This window comes from Aulonocara stuartgranti (assembly GCF_965226115.1).
Source record: "Aulonocara stuartgranti genome assembly, chromosome: 3".
Lineage (NCBI taxonomy): Eukaryota > Metazoa > Chordata > Actinopteri > Cichliformes > Cichlidae > Aulonocara > Aulonocara stuartgranti.
In genome coordinates, this window is record NC_138941.1 from 31880723 (window position 1) to 31896078 (window position 15356).

Below are 15356 nucleotides of genomic sequence, written 5' to 3' on the forward strand. Positions count from 1 at the left end.
AAAACACAGACGCTCCGACTGGGGTGATGAACTCAAATGTTATTCTTTCCTTAGCCTACATAAAGTTTACAACTTAGGCTTTAGCCAGGGAATTTTCAAAAGTGATACTAACTTGAATTTTACTTTTTTTTAACATTTACCAACTGTCTGTTTAGCTAAATCTGGTTTGTGCTGACGATTTCTTTGGAGTATTCACACAGAGGACCATCTGGTATATACCTTGGGTCTGCTTAAACATAGCTTGTATACTTAGGTATTTTCCCTTCCAGTCACAGAGGTTAGCACACTGTTTAAATTCAGTAGGTTACAGTGTAGATAAGCTGCTGTACAGTTGGAAAGCTGCACAGAAAACAATGGACTGATGACAGGAGGGAGGATGACTGGCAGTGTACATACCTGGAAGAGGGTTCTTGCCTGGCTCATTGTTACTTGGACTTCCTGACTGCTGAGAGTCTGCAAACACACAGAAAGAAGGGCCGGGGATTAGCTCAAAAAGAAGGCAGCAACGTCTCGCTCAAAGTGAAATATTTTCTTGTCAGCGCTGATTATTTCCAGCAAAGGTCAAATCGTACAACTTGAAAAATTACGCAACTATGCAAACCGACTTTTGTTTTTTCTTATTGTAACATGTAACACCTTTGTGGGAGCAAGAAGTCATTTGCTGCGCGAGCGCGTGAAGGTTTTTTCCCCTCTTTTTTTCCTTATCTGTTTCTCCAGGAAAGTGGACCCACTACACAATGAACAAGTCATTTTTGTTTGAACAGGATTATCATTAATGGGAGAGTAAACTGAAGCAAAAGCTCTGCGTCTGACACGGACTAACCTATAAACCTAAATGTTTTTACCCGCAGACCTCTGGGTAATTTTTCAAAGAGGCTGGGGGTGTGTTGGGAGGAAGGGGTGAGGGGCATACAAAATGTGTTTGGTCCTGCTGCGCAAGATACAAGCACAGAACAAAAAACGTAGAGAGAGGACAGGAGGGGTGGGGAAACACAAGGAAACATGAGTGGAATTCTTTCCACCGGTTATGGTGCGCAGGGCTGTGGTATGAGGCCACGCGGACTGATGTGTTTTACCTGCCAGCCTAACTGGGAGGGTAACGTATCATTCCTCACGAGTTCGTCATCGCCCAGTGATTGATCAAAGGCACCTTTTTTTGTTTCCTTATAAGTCGTGCAGCATAACAGTCAACATCGGTATAAACAGGATATTATAACCGCACGCTAAAGTATATTAAGACCAAGCCATGCCTGGCAGGGGGCTCCTAATGGGACCCCAATAATAGTTCAAACCAGTCCAAGCCCATACATGCCCCGGGACAGACAGGGTGCACTAAGAAGCAGCAGAGAGATTACCATCTACACATTTAACATGAGACCCAAGAAGCCAGAGACGGTGAACTCAGATACCCTCGCCTTGGAACAACACCCCTTTTCCTGCCGCAGCTCTCATGAGCTGCGTTACAGAGGCAACGGAGAGAAGGAAAAGAGAGGCTGGTGGAAGAGAAGGGGAAAAAAAAAATACGTTGAAAGATTTATTCTTTTCTTGTTCTCTCCCTATGTGGTTCTCCCGCTCTCTCTCTCTTTCTCTCTCTCTCGTTCCCCCACTCCTAAATTTGACTATTAAACAGGACTGCAAAAACAGAATGTTCTTGGCCGAAGCTCAACAATGACAAAGCAGGGAGGGAACAGGACCATACATTAAGCAAAGGGGGAAAAAAATCCCCCTTTTAATGTTTAACTTTAAAAAAATGTATGCGTAACATACAAGTTAAAGGCCAACGGTACAGATCTGCTACACTTCCAAAACATGTGAAAACTTGAGCGCGACTTGTGCTTTCATCATCGAACTGTTCAGCTGTTTGAGCTTTCTCCTAAAAAGCTAATTTCGGTTGCTCCCTTATTCACAAAGGGTCGCCACAGCGGGCAGCTCCACATTATTTTATTTTTTCTTTCTTCAAAAAAGGGATATTGTCTCCTCTCAGGATCGAACTATGGATCTTTTTGTTTGTTGGGCTGATCAGCAGTAAAAAAAGACTTCATTTAAAGTTGAAATAAAACAGAAAAAAACTAAACTTGACAAGCTGGGAAGCCGGAAAACAAATGATACCGCTCCTTACTAAATTATTTAAATGAGTAGTCAGCTATTTAAATTATTAGAGTAGATTTGGTCAATACTAAAATCTGCATGACATCGCAACTTGCACATTGAACGTGTTCAAATCAATTTCAGACATCAGCCAAATAGCTTTCTTTGCCTTCCACCAACACACAGAGAGTTCCTCCTACAAACACACACTCGCACAAACTTTTACATGAAGTTAGCACATGTCCATAAAGTTATCGCACGACACTCAGTGGCCTTGTCTCCCCGATCCAACCACCCCTCCCCACTCCATCCCAATTGCCACTTTCCGAGTCATCCATCAGTCTAGTTACGACTGCCAACTCTACGCTGGCTCCCCGAGAAGTGCTGAGAGGGAGAGAAACAGGCAGGGGGCGAGAAAAGAGCACAAGAGAGTAGGGAGGAGGTAAATGCTGAAAAGGCAGCGCGGGGAGGGGAAAAGGGAGCGGGGAGGTGGGAGAGCTGCTACAGTTCGGTTAGATCGGATCAGAGTTGTGCGGTTTTTTGTTTGTTTTCCTTTTTCCTTTATTTTTTTTCTACTTCTTCGAAGGCTGAACAGGCAACCATGACAAAAAGAGCAGATGGTCGTGGCAATTAGAGATCCCAGGCAGCATCTTCCAGCATGAGGCCCCACTGTAGCACCAGGAGAGACCACCTGGATGACTCAAGGTGGGATACAAGCATATGGCACATCTGCCAGGTCTGCACCAGAGCTGGAAACACCTCCCCTATTGCATTACATTTTATCTTTGACCCAAGAAGGGCAGCTTCACGCTCCCTCTATTTTTTCAGTTTGATTAAAATATTTAATAAGACGCTTGCACATTTGGGAGTCTGCGGATGTGCTCGTTTTATCTCTCGTTCTCGTTCTGGGCTTTTCATGCCCCGTGGTGTTTTCTGCATGCATTTTTTATTTGTTTAGTGCGACCTCACTAAATCAACTTTCTATCAAATCTATTTAGATGACTAAATAGGTAGGATTGAACAGTCTTAGCTTGTGATTCAACAGGCTTCCGAACAAAGCGCTCGTTTGAAATTGTGCAAACAAGATAACCGTGCTGAACTCCAAAATATCAAATGAAATTTCATATAAAAGAGGCTATTCTGAAAAAAGGAAAAAAAAAAGATTGCACAAAGTAAACATGTGGTGAAGCACGAGCCTGAGGCCTGGTATCTGTATCTACAAGGTGTCCTTTGCAGAAGCCCAGCCAATCCGATAGTCTTCAAATAAACAGTAGTGTAACCTGTAAATAAACAGTTGCGGTCGAGGAGGCTCGGCTTTGCCCTGGGAGTTTGGCAGGGCTCGATCGCGAGGCCAGACACCGCACACACGCGGCCTCTCTCTCGCACACATAAACACACGCGCGCGCGCACATATACACACGCGGCCCTTTTCCAAAAACAACATTTCTTGGCACCCTCCGTCCCTGCCACTTGTTTAAATAAACAAACCGGTTCATGAAGGAAGCGGAAAAAAACACAGTACCACGTATGAATCAGATTATCTGTTGTTACTCAGCAAAAAAAAAAAAAAAGAAAGAGGGGGAAGAAAAAAGCAGGAGAAAAGGCTTGTGGGTATTTTGGATGTGTCCACGAGTTCTTACACCTTCTCGTCCGGTGGGATACTTATCATACCACTGTAACGATTAGGGCAATTAGGGGTAATGGCAACAGAAATCTGGCTCGGCAAGAAAGTTTCGCAGTGCTTGTGAGGTTTCTCCACGCCCAAGTGTGTTGCTCGCCTGGATTTCAGAATCACTAAAACACACACATACACTCTCCCTAACCCACCCGCTTCATTTTTGGCATGATACCCATTCTGTTCCCACTAAATTGCAGAACACACATGCACATACGCACACAGTGTGGGTTAAATTAGCCACATAGTTTGGGAAAGTTGCTTTTTCCCCCCCTTTTCTTTCTTTCTTTCTCTCTTTCTTTCTTTTTTTTTTTGGATTACTGCGGTGCACGTTTCTAGTCCGCAAACACTTGCAGACGCGTACAGATATCCTCCACAAAAAAACAGTGCGCACGCGCAACACGCACGCCCTGCAGATGCATACCGCTGTCGACATTTCAGGAGGAGAAGCCTGTCTGGCAGCCATTTTATGCCGAGCGGGGTTCTGTGCACATGTATAGCACTCTGGCTGCCAGAGGCATGGGTCCCGAGCCAAGACGCATTTCAGCAGCCTGGGGAGGCGAGGGGAGGGGAGTGTGCGGAGGAGAGGTGCAGAGGGGTGGACTCCCAGAGAAGTAGGGAAACAGAAAGAGGGAGAGGGGCAGAAAATATCGACCTAATTACGGAGCGCCTCCGATGCGTAATGTTTCGACAATACAGCTGCTCCTGAGTAAATATTTGATGTGGCCGAGCAGACTTTCTGCTCAGTGTCCTCCTGCTTTTCTTTCCTCGTCCGGTGCAGGAGCCTCCACTTTGTCCTTCCTTGGAAATGCACAGTCCAAATGCGTATCAAGTGCTTGTGTGTCCGTGTATGTGCAGCACAGGGGTCACACAAGTCGTGACGGCGTGCATAAATGACTGTACATGTGCTGGTATGTAATATGTGTGTGTGTGTCCCGTGTCCTCCTCTGCTCCTGGTTTCTATCATTCACAGCTTTTGTCGATGACCTCACACTACTCGGGCTGGCTTCCAGCAGAACCTGCTCCCTTCTCCAAATCTTTTTCTTCTCCTCGCTATCTGTCTATCGCTGTCCCTGTGCCTGCAACAGTATCCCTCCTCTATTGTATCTTTTCATACCCGCCTCTGTGTGCATATCTACTGTTCAGCGTGTATCTGCAACGATAATGTCTTATCCAGTACAAGGTGCGCGCTCTCTTTTTTTTTTCCTTCTCGCGTCGCCTTCTTTTAACACTTTTCTCTCTTTTTCTTTTAATGTTTCCATCTGTGCCGGTGCCCCCCACACTCCCGTTGCCGCCTTTTCTAATGCCCCCCATCACCCCCCACTCCAACCCACCCAACCCTTCTCTCTCATTCTCTCTCTTTGTCTCTCTATCTTTCCCTTCTCTCCCTCCCTCACGCTTTGTTGTCTAAACAAAGTGGCCTTTATCAGGATGAGCCGCAACCCAAACAAGCCAAACAAAAGATATGGGCGAGAAAATCTGCCCGCAGAAGAGGGAGGATCTTATCGTGCCAGCCTTTGTGTGCCAGCCTGCCAACTGGCGATGCCTCCCACCGACGACCCCTCCCTTTACACACACACCAAATTCTGGCATCTCACCCCCCCCCTTCCTCATTAGGACTCACGCATGGCATTCTGCATAGGGCTGGCACCTGACCTGGCCGAAAGGAGAGTGATATTGATGCCGAGGGTGAAGGGAAGACAAACGCTGTGCCAAATTGAACGCCATCTTGGGGCGGCGTTGTCTCATAAGGAGGGTGAGCTTTGACGAAGAGGGGGGAAAGCTTCCTTTACATATATTTGGTAGGACTGAACTTCAACACTTTGCACGTAGCAGGATGTGGTAAAGTCTAAAGAAAATGGCTCTTACGGCCTCTTCTATACCACATGGTTGGTTTTATTATCAGTGATACCTCTGCACAGACTGATATAGATACCATTGTATTCCTCTGACTGACTGTGTTGCAGCAGTGGCGGCCATACACTGTGTGACACTGTAATGATTATCTCATAATTGGAACAAGCCAAGTATTTCTTATTGGCTTAAAGGAGCACCTGGTAATCCGGATAGCTACCCTATCAAATGACTGCCACTGACGGGGAATGCAGGTACAGTAGGATGAGTTACACGCAGACACGCACACACACAGACACACACACACAGATATACTCAGTCAAACGAGTGAAAAAAAAAGCTCAGAGAAAGTGAGAGGGGCAAAGTTGAAACGTCTGTGAGAACAATGACATGTTGCCTTCTTTTCTCTAAGACAGACACCCCAGACTTGTTCAATAGACCAGGAGACGCACACACACACACGCACACAGTAGGTCTGTCAGGGTTTTGAGACTTATGGAATCAAGTGGGATCCCAGCCCAGACAAGAACAATGAGAAGCCATACAGTGTGTGTGTGCGCACGGCTGATTTTGTGTGTGACCCAGCTCATTTGTATCTCTCTGTGCCCGTCTCTCAATGGAGTGCACGCTCACGGCCGCTGCCGCCTCAGTGTGTATGCCCATGCGTGCGTGGATCATCAGTTTGTGTGTTTGTTTCTAATCGTTGCATACTAATGCCGGTGAAGAGCAGGCCCTCTTTCTCTTGGCCGAGTCTCTGTGCCTTCTCCTCGGTAAACTCTCACGGCAGTGAAAAGAGGAGAGCATTTTAACTGAGCCGGGAGGACAACAGGCTCCTCATTGAGGTCACCAAACAGTGTGGACGGGGAGGGAGTGTATTCAGTGGCGAGTGGGCCTTGAACAAGGGACTGAATGGTCTGACGGATCATTAGCCACACCGGCCCAGGAGAGGAGAAGGAAGAACCTGGCAAGCTCAAAAGGATACGCAGCTATACAACTAAGGATGCAGATGAGGGTTAATCCATCTAAAATTCAACTTCCCCACCTTTTGAGCTGCGAAATAAAGTTTACCCACCTCTGTGCGGACGCACAAATCGCATGCATTTACAGTCATCCGCACGCTATGACATACACGTGTGTACAAATAGGGGTACGCATGCCACATCCTGCGGGAAGCCGATGTGTGCTGTGCGAACGATGCAATCGGCAAACTGGGCTGCAGACGAACTACGCTACACAGCGACGCGGCACAGTGGCTCATCTGTCCAATGAAAAATGAGCAGGCTGGTCTCCAGTCAGCACACTGTGCCCCACTTAATGTTTCCAGCTCCTTTCGCTCTCTTCCAGTTCACCCTTTCCTCACAAATTGGACTTTCCTTTCACTTTTTACACGACATTCCTTTTTCTTTTCTTTTCCTTTCACGAAAATCTGCTTTTTCTCTGTTCCTGATGCTTTAAAAAAGATCGTTTGCAGCCAAAACTTTTCACCTCCGACAACCCTGACACTGTCTTAGAAGTATGCGCAAATGTATTTATGAAAGCCGTTTGTGCTGAAACCACTTAAATCAATCAACCTTTTTTTTTTTTTATCATTTCTCAAGCAACAATTTTTTCTTTTTTTTGGTATCAGCTTCTAAAATGTGAAGATATGCAACTCGCCCCTCAAATCTTTGTAAATTGAACATTTTGAACGGGTGACTGTTGATAAGTCAAAACAAACAATGTGAAGGCTTAAGTTTGAGCTCCCGCAGATTCTAATCAGTGTTTCGGACTAATATCTGATTATGTAAACTAAATAATCTGCTAGTCGGAAAATAATTAACAGATTCACTGATAATGAAAGCAATCATCAGATCTTGGACCAAAAATTGTTTAAACGTGGATTAACTGATTTTCCAAAAGTGTGGTCTCGTCATCATCCACAACTTAAACGACCATCAGGTCCAGACTGTGAGAAAAAGAGAGCGCTGCATCTGTGCGTGAGACAAAGGGCCAATCAATGGCCAACGCTGCATCTTTTTTGCTATGCACCAAACAAACAATTAGCTTTGTTGCGGTGTAATTGACTGGCAGGACCGGGTGGCATTTACATTTGCCCGCTGTTGCCACCCTGCCATTCGGCGAGCTGGGGGTAAAAAAAAAAGAAAGAAGAAGAATGGGCCCATACAAGGGTGCAAGGTTGGCCACATCTCTCTGGTTCGAAGACACTGCTATTTTTCCACGGTGGCAAACTTCCAAGCAGGAGCTTTTTTTTTTTCCCCTTAAATGCACGTCTGTGGAGGAAGGAGGGGAAGGAGGGTGGAGTGAGGACGAGACTATAGATTTAATTATGCATGCGTGTTTTCTCATTCATTGTAGTGGTGGGAAGGGGAGAGGAAGAGGGTAAGAGGGGTGTGTGGTGGGACGTTTGGGGGGGGGGGGGGGGCAGACCAATGACATTCCGTCGTTGTAGTCCTCCTCCTATACACATACACACACAAGGAGCAGTCTGGGAGCGAGCCGCTATAGGCTAATGAGGTGACACTCACCGTCTGGAGACTAGCCAAAACAGTCCATTAACTCCTAGCCAGTAGTTAAGAGGAGAAGAAGGAGAAAGTGGTTGCAGGGAGGGTGCAGAGGAGAAAAAGGGGAGGCGGATGAGGGAGAGGAGGAGGAGTAAGGGGGGGCAAATGGGTGAGGTAGGCGGCTAGCTGATGGTTGGTGGGTGGAGCTTGTGAGGGGGTGAGGAAAAAAAAAAGAGAGGAGAAAGTCTGAAGTCTTTCAGGATGTGAGGGTGGGGGGTATTTCTGCAGTTTTGTAGTTGTGAATGAATCAGCGGGGTGGCTAGTAGAAGGGGGGGCTGTGCACGAGCGTTCACTGTTGGTGAATATGCTCTGTGGAGGCAGCTCTTGAGGAAAAGCAAGACTCTGTGTGTGTGTGATGGAGTAGAGGTGGCGGTGGGGCGGGCGTTGGATGCCACGAAAGAGAGAGAGGACAAGGGAGATAGATCCAAAACCCCCCAGCCAGGCAGACAGACCTTTGACAGAGGAGCTCTGTGATTCGTCTCTTTCATCTTTAGAACCCCCCTATCCAGTCGGATAATTATGAGACAAATGCACCGGACCCCTGCTGCTTGAGTGGCAATGGGCATTGGAGGCCAGAAACACATAGAGGGTTCAAACCTGCACGTCTCGACTGGTCCGGAGGGAGGAGGGACAGAGGGAATGAGAGATGGCGGGGGTGTTTAGGGGTCTGGGAATTTCCCCACTCTCCCAAGAGAGACAAGTTGGCCAACAGATCATAGTTCGGGGACAGCTTGGTTGTGCTACTAACGAGGTTTAACTCCGCTTTACTTCCATTCAACTTCGACAGACACACACACACACACACACACACACACACACACACACACACAGTTAAGAAGTATCACACTTTTATGGTTTATTTTCAAAAACGTATAAAAGAAAACTTTGGGAAAACGCTGCCAGATTTCTAACTTGTAGCTGGCTCAGTTAGACTGATCCATGCACAACATGTTGTTTTATTAATGTAATTGATGTTGCTCTGGTCTGCACTGATAAGGCAGTACAGTTAGGAAAAGCAATGCTACCTACATCTTTATCTTGCACCAACCACCAAACCCTGAAGGCCTTATCCCTGAAGCAAACACACATGCAAAGTACTGCTTTATTTGACTGGTAATTCAAATGAAAATCAATGTGCCAATCTGTACGAGCACTTTGAATTCAAAAGTGATTCATGTGAAAGAATTTTTCCTTTGGGTAACAAATTTTCACTCAGGCCTGGGCAACTCTCTGTGCCCGTTTCTGCCTCTGCCAGTGACGTGTCGGTGATTGTCAGCGCTTACGACGACATCAGGCCTCAGCCAAGAGGACTTCCCACTGGCGAGGGCCGCGTCAGGGTGACTGGGTGCTCCCTAACAGGGCAAAATGGCTCTCCTCCAGCTGGCCACCCATTGCCACTGTTTGCACTCCCTGAGGTCTGCCAAGCAAGCGGCAGTAAAACACACACAAACACACATGCCCACACACACCTTAAAGTGGGGACGTGGAAGGAATTATCCGATCATAGAATGCCACCACATCTAAGACCAGATCTTGGCCCAAAACAGACAAGGAAAACAAAGCGTGCACTCATTCAGACGATTTTGCTGGCACTGCTCCCTTGGAACGGGACACAGGGTGGAGAAGGAGGTGGGGGGGACAACCACAGAGTTTAATGTGTCATTACAAGCATAAAAACAGACTACTGACATTGCCAACAGATGTCGAGCCAGTTTATATTTGCCATTACAACTCCAGTAGGGAATGAAGCGGCAGGTGCAAATGGGGCTTTCTTCTTTACAATCCCAGCTACTGTGCTGCTGCATCATCATGTCTCCTGATCTATTACTCAGACATGGATCATGGGTAGAGGGCTCGGTGCCTTTGGCACCAATCAAACTCTGAATCATGGTTTGCATTTGTTCTCTTCATCCAACTTTTAGATACTTAGATTTCACTTAAACACCACATGGGCTAAGCTCTCTATGAGAACCCGAGGCTTAATAATGCTTACACCTTTCTTGAATGTCTCACTCTAAATAGTGCAACAATGACAGAAAGATGTCTCTCATTCTCTCAACACTCCAAAGAATGCTCAGTTGCAGCAGGGGAACTGAGGAGTTTGTTGGTGGTTTAAAAACCGGCTGCATGCTGCATGGTCAGTAAAACCCCTCCTTTCCTTTTAATGAGGCTGGAGGACGGTGCTTTCAGAGCCCCCACCCCTCAGCCCCATCAGAGCTGGTCCGAATCAAAGCAGCCGTGGGGATCAAGGCTCGGGGGCAAGAGGGTGAGTTGGGGGAATGGGGTTTCGGTGTCTCCACTGGCACAAGACCATTGAATGAAGCTATTAGGGGGAGTGAGGGAAATTATAGGAGTGATTTCACAAAACCACTACTCTTGCAAAGAAAAGCGATTCTTGTGGAAACGCTGCACCGCTTAAATTCTTACTCGGTGAGCCACGGTCAGATGCAGAGCAGTGGTTTAAATTAAACAGCGTCATAAAACAGATTCTCACGTAACTCAAAAGGGAGTGACAGCTCCTTGCCCGCCACAAGGTCAACGCTTTGGCAGTGATCCAGAGTTAGTGGAGCTCCTCACCTCCTCGTGGACCCTCCGACTGTCTGGAGATATCCGACTAACAGCAGTCAAGGTGCAAAACATCTTTTGTGGTTGCAGGTCCCCGATGCAGGGTTTAAACACAAACATTCAGCGGCTCGGTGCTTTCAACAGCCTATCCGCTACCACAACAAAGCGCCACATAATCGTGATTAAACATCTGGGTCTTACAGGAGATCAAAATGCAAATCTGATCTTTCGGGTTTAACCGTTTACTCCCTTTGCTGCACCACAAGTTATAAATCGCTCTTAAGTGCACGCTAAGCAAGATATTCACAGCCAGACAGACTCAAATGAGTAAGCAAGATAGAACTCTCTTACACATTTAGTCGAGTAAAAAAAACAAAACAGCAAATCTGTTCTCTGTGACTGAGGCCTGCTGAGGCAGCCCCCTCTGCCACTGCAGCAATAACAACATGTGGTTTGGCTGTGCAGCGCCAGCTTACAGTGGGAAGAGGAGAGGCGCTAAATTAATCTCAGATTCTGTTTTTGAAAGTCATAAACAATGCTACAGCGAGGCATGACATCCACAGAGGTGGCCACAGTGTTTGGTCACATGATTAGAGAATGTTACATCAGCAGCGTTGTAGGGTTTCGGGAATAGATTATCATCACAGTGAGCACTCAAACATTACAAATCATATTTACATAGTAAACTGTGGTTATGCTGAGCGTACTGTCTGAAACAATTGTGTGTAGCCGGCACGCAAGCCTGCCGTGTCCCCAGGCATTGTGAGGCTTCTCCCAGTCTTGCTATGTAGAAGAGAAATGTAAAGGGCCTTTGTTTTTAAAATGGACTGCTGCCAAATTGTTAGGATCATACACAGAACAATGTCATCGGGCCTCACCTGGCAGGTTTGTTTGCAGGTATCGTATATATTGTGGTTTTGTGATTATATTCTTGCTGTGATAGAGTTAAGAAGGAAAGGCTTTCAGTTAAGTCTGGCCTTCCTCTTTGCTTCAGCCTTTCCCACGAGGCTCCCGAACCATAATCTCTTGAAATATTTGCACAGATGACGGCAGCACTCGGCTGTTTTGACATGGAGCGGCATGAGCAAGATCTAGCAGTCACATTTTCCATCACTTTTCAGTTCAGGAACAGGAATTCCCCTTTTGCCGCTTTTCTTTGTAACCCACCCGCCTCCCACCACCCTGTACAAGCCTCCCAGCACTCCTTCCTCCACTTCCTCAGCCTGCTAGCATTTGTCCCCTCAGGGCCGCTCCACAGGGGCCTTTACACTCGCCTTGCAGCCAGCTCCTGCAACCCTTGCTTTCCACTTGTGCAAGCATGTTTTGTTTTTTTCCCACTTTATCTGAGATGCCAAAAGTTCACTAACTGAGATCAGGGGTGGGTGAGAGGGCAATCAGGGTTGGGGTAAATTCTGCAAGCTGGTGCGGAGAAGAGGTATCGTCTTTAGTGCCCTATAGCTCAGCTTAGGAAGGCAAGCGTGGCTGTTTTCTTTATGTTTTATGTTTCTGGGAGAGTCATTTTTTAAGAGCAGCAAGTTTTGGAAACGTGATCGTCTTTGCATTTGACTTAACTCTATCATTCCATCACAACTGCACACAACTGCACTCACACACAAAACAGGCTAAAGTGTGCACACACTCACAAGCATTTCCCATTTTACCTCATAATTGCTGATGAGGTGGTTTTTATATTCACAGAAAGTTTTCCTCAAGGTGTTTTCACTATCTGGGGTCCTACAAACTCCTCGGTGTCCTCATTTTGCCTTTCATCCGTCCTTTTTTTTTTAACAATTAGTCAGACCGAATGCATATGGTGAATCATCAACTTGCAAATTCATCATTTTATTCTAATTAAAAAGGTAAAAATTACAAACAGAAACTAATGCCATATTATGCCTACAGTTATTTAAGAATTTTAGTTATTCCAAACTGTAATTGCACCTAATTTGCTGTGGAATCTCTTTAAAGGTCATAAAAAAAATTTCTCCTGACACTAGCCACAGTTGCATCATGGGAACTGGAAGGAATATCAAAGGGCCACCATTGGAGCAGACTCTGTAATCCTCCTCCTGGCAAGCATCTACATATATACACTCGACCTTGCCAACGTTTTTTTTTCCTCCTGAGGGCCTGCTTGAATGTGCATGTGCATGTAGAAAACACTATCTCTTTGCCGACACTGACGGCACAACAGACTTGTTGCAGTCGCAGCTCGAGCAAGGTTGGCAGCCCTGCAGAAACACTTCCCATTTGTGGTGTGGGGCTTGGTCCAAGCCACTTGAACTTGGCAAGGCTTACCTGGAACAGCCTACCCGTAGGACTGCCACAGACTCTCCCCCTTCAGCCAACACAGCCAGCCTCACTGTAAACTATAACAGCTGATTCCAGCCACACCTCCAGAAAACTGGCTGCAACTGATTTGCAGGTGTTTATCAAGGAAGAAGGAAGCATAGCTTTTTTTTTTCTGTTTTGCTTTTGTTATCAAATCAAACTGAGCAGGTCCCAAGTAACTCCCTGCTGAGCAGGTTAAGCTGCTGCTTTCCAGCAGGTACTTTGTTATTGAATAATACATCACTGTTAGCAGATCCTCTTGTTTGTCACCATTAATTGTTGTATAATATATATTAAATGTTAAAAAACTTGTTTTGACTGGTTGAAAAAAGTTGACTGAATGTTTCAGGGCAGTATAGAAGCTACAGAACTTTTCACAAGGGACACAATTGTGAGTGCAAGGTGACTTTTTTTTATCATTTCAGGGAGAATTACACAGATCATATGACACCATATGGAATTCTTTTTACACATAATATATTTCCTTTGCAGCCGCCGTGAAAGGCAAGGCCTACAGGGAGTCCTCTTTAGGAGGAGGAGAGGAAAAAAAAGCTGTATGTATGGTGAGGAGGGAGGGGCGGGTGGGGGTGGGGGCGGTCGAGGGGTTTAGTGGGGCGGTCCAAGCACGCTCAGCGAAAATATGCCTCATGCACTCGTTGAACTTGGGGCCTGCGCAGGCTTCTCTCAAGGTTACAGGAGAGGCCTGTACTGAGCGGAGCAGGAGAAAGAAATCATGCAGTAGCAGTCCACATGCAACAAGCTTTTCACTGGACTCTGCCCTCTTGTTGCTATTGCTGCTTTCATTTTGGAGAAATGCCGTATTTTAAGTTTCCAATTAACGCAAAAAACTTGTTATATCTAAAAACGCGTTGCCAAACGTATCATACATCCATTCAACAGTATCTCAGCCGGGCATTCAATCTGCGGCAGAGTCAAACCGCTAGTGTCTGTTGCTCGGATAACAGAAGCGGCATGCGATCGCCTTTGACACCAGGTTTCCTTCCCTCCTCGGAGCCTGCCGGGATTCGGGCCATGTATCCGCTGCCGCACCCCTGAGCCCTCGACCACACAAAGGTAGGAAGCGGCCGTTGGAGCGGGGCGCATTGTGACGAGGTCACTAAATCACCGCTCGTTTTATCCACCGCTATTTACGAACATTTCACCAGAGGAAATCATAAAGACAACAAGCCTGAGTAAATACATCTGAGGATGATTGCTGGAAAGAAGGGAGACTACAAAAGCTGCCTTACATGAACAGTTCGGCCACGAAACATTTTCAAGGAATACATTCACAAGGCTTGCACACTTTAATCCAAGTTTGATAGAAGTGGAACAAATACAACTTTCTTGGTAAATATTAACTTTTACTGTGTGAAAGGCACTGACTCATTAACACTCATCCTCAACTAAGGTTATAGTCTGACGTGATATCACATAATAATGTTACATAACATATTGGAAGAAAAAAAGATCACAAAGGTCCTACAAGTCAAACATTAATATAGACGTAACAACTCTTTCCTTTGCAGAGATTTAGAGGAGTAATGGCATGCTTAGGAGAGAATGTAGTCACTTTCTTTGTGTTGTCATCTGAGCCTCTCCATTCAGTGTTTTGGTAGCAGGTTTGGCCACGCACTCATGTCAGTGCCTCATTTTTTTTTCTTTTCCAAAGTTGCCAATCCCAATGTTTATAAAAAGACAAGAGTGAAAGTGAAAGAAAAATGACCCAAAAACCTGATCCCCCAGAAAGCAAAAGAAAAACAAACATATTACGTTATATTTATCAAACAATTCATTTATTAGCATTTAATATTTCATTTACCTAGCCCATGTCTCTGCTGTTCTCCTCTGCTCTCTGCTGTTCTGCTCAGCTCCAAAACAAACACAGTGCAACAGAGAGCACAGGAGACCAGCAGACTGTTTTGATTCTGAGATCAGCATTAGTTAGCTTATGTAGCATATCGTTGCCATTGCTTGTGTATTTTACAGCCTTATTCTGGGCTTATGATTTAGCTTTTTGGATCTTGTGCCCACAACCTTTCCGGTTATAAAGGGAAGAGATCTGTTTATTTTCTTTAAGAAGCTGGTGATGTCACTCAAAATCCAATCTATTATCCGCATGGCATGGCTCCAATTTAACATGCTTGTCCAGCCTAAAAAAAGAAACTTTTCTGACACTTTCACAGAAAAGTTTAAGGTCAGTCATTCAGATTATTTGAGATGTTATAATAACGTGCCACTTTTCCTTTTGATACAGATATGTGATGACAAACATTTGGAGA

General features: G+C 45.8%; 1 protein-coding gene across 6 annotated transcripts in view; it reads right to left on the reverse strand.

Annotated features, from left to right (window-relative positions):
• LOC309703267 (nuclear factor 1 B-type-like) overlaps positions 1-15356 on the reverse strand; it is a 64497-nt gene that overhangs the window by 25834 nt on the left and 23307 nt on the right. For all 6 annotated transcript variants that reach the window (XM_082528012.1, XM_082528010.1, XM_082528009.1 and 3 more), the window contains one exon: positions 397-453. In XM_082528012.1, the coding sequence (XP_082384138.1) occupies positions 397-453 (57 nt within the window). The remainder of the gene's footprint in view (positions 1-396; positions 454-15356) is intronic.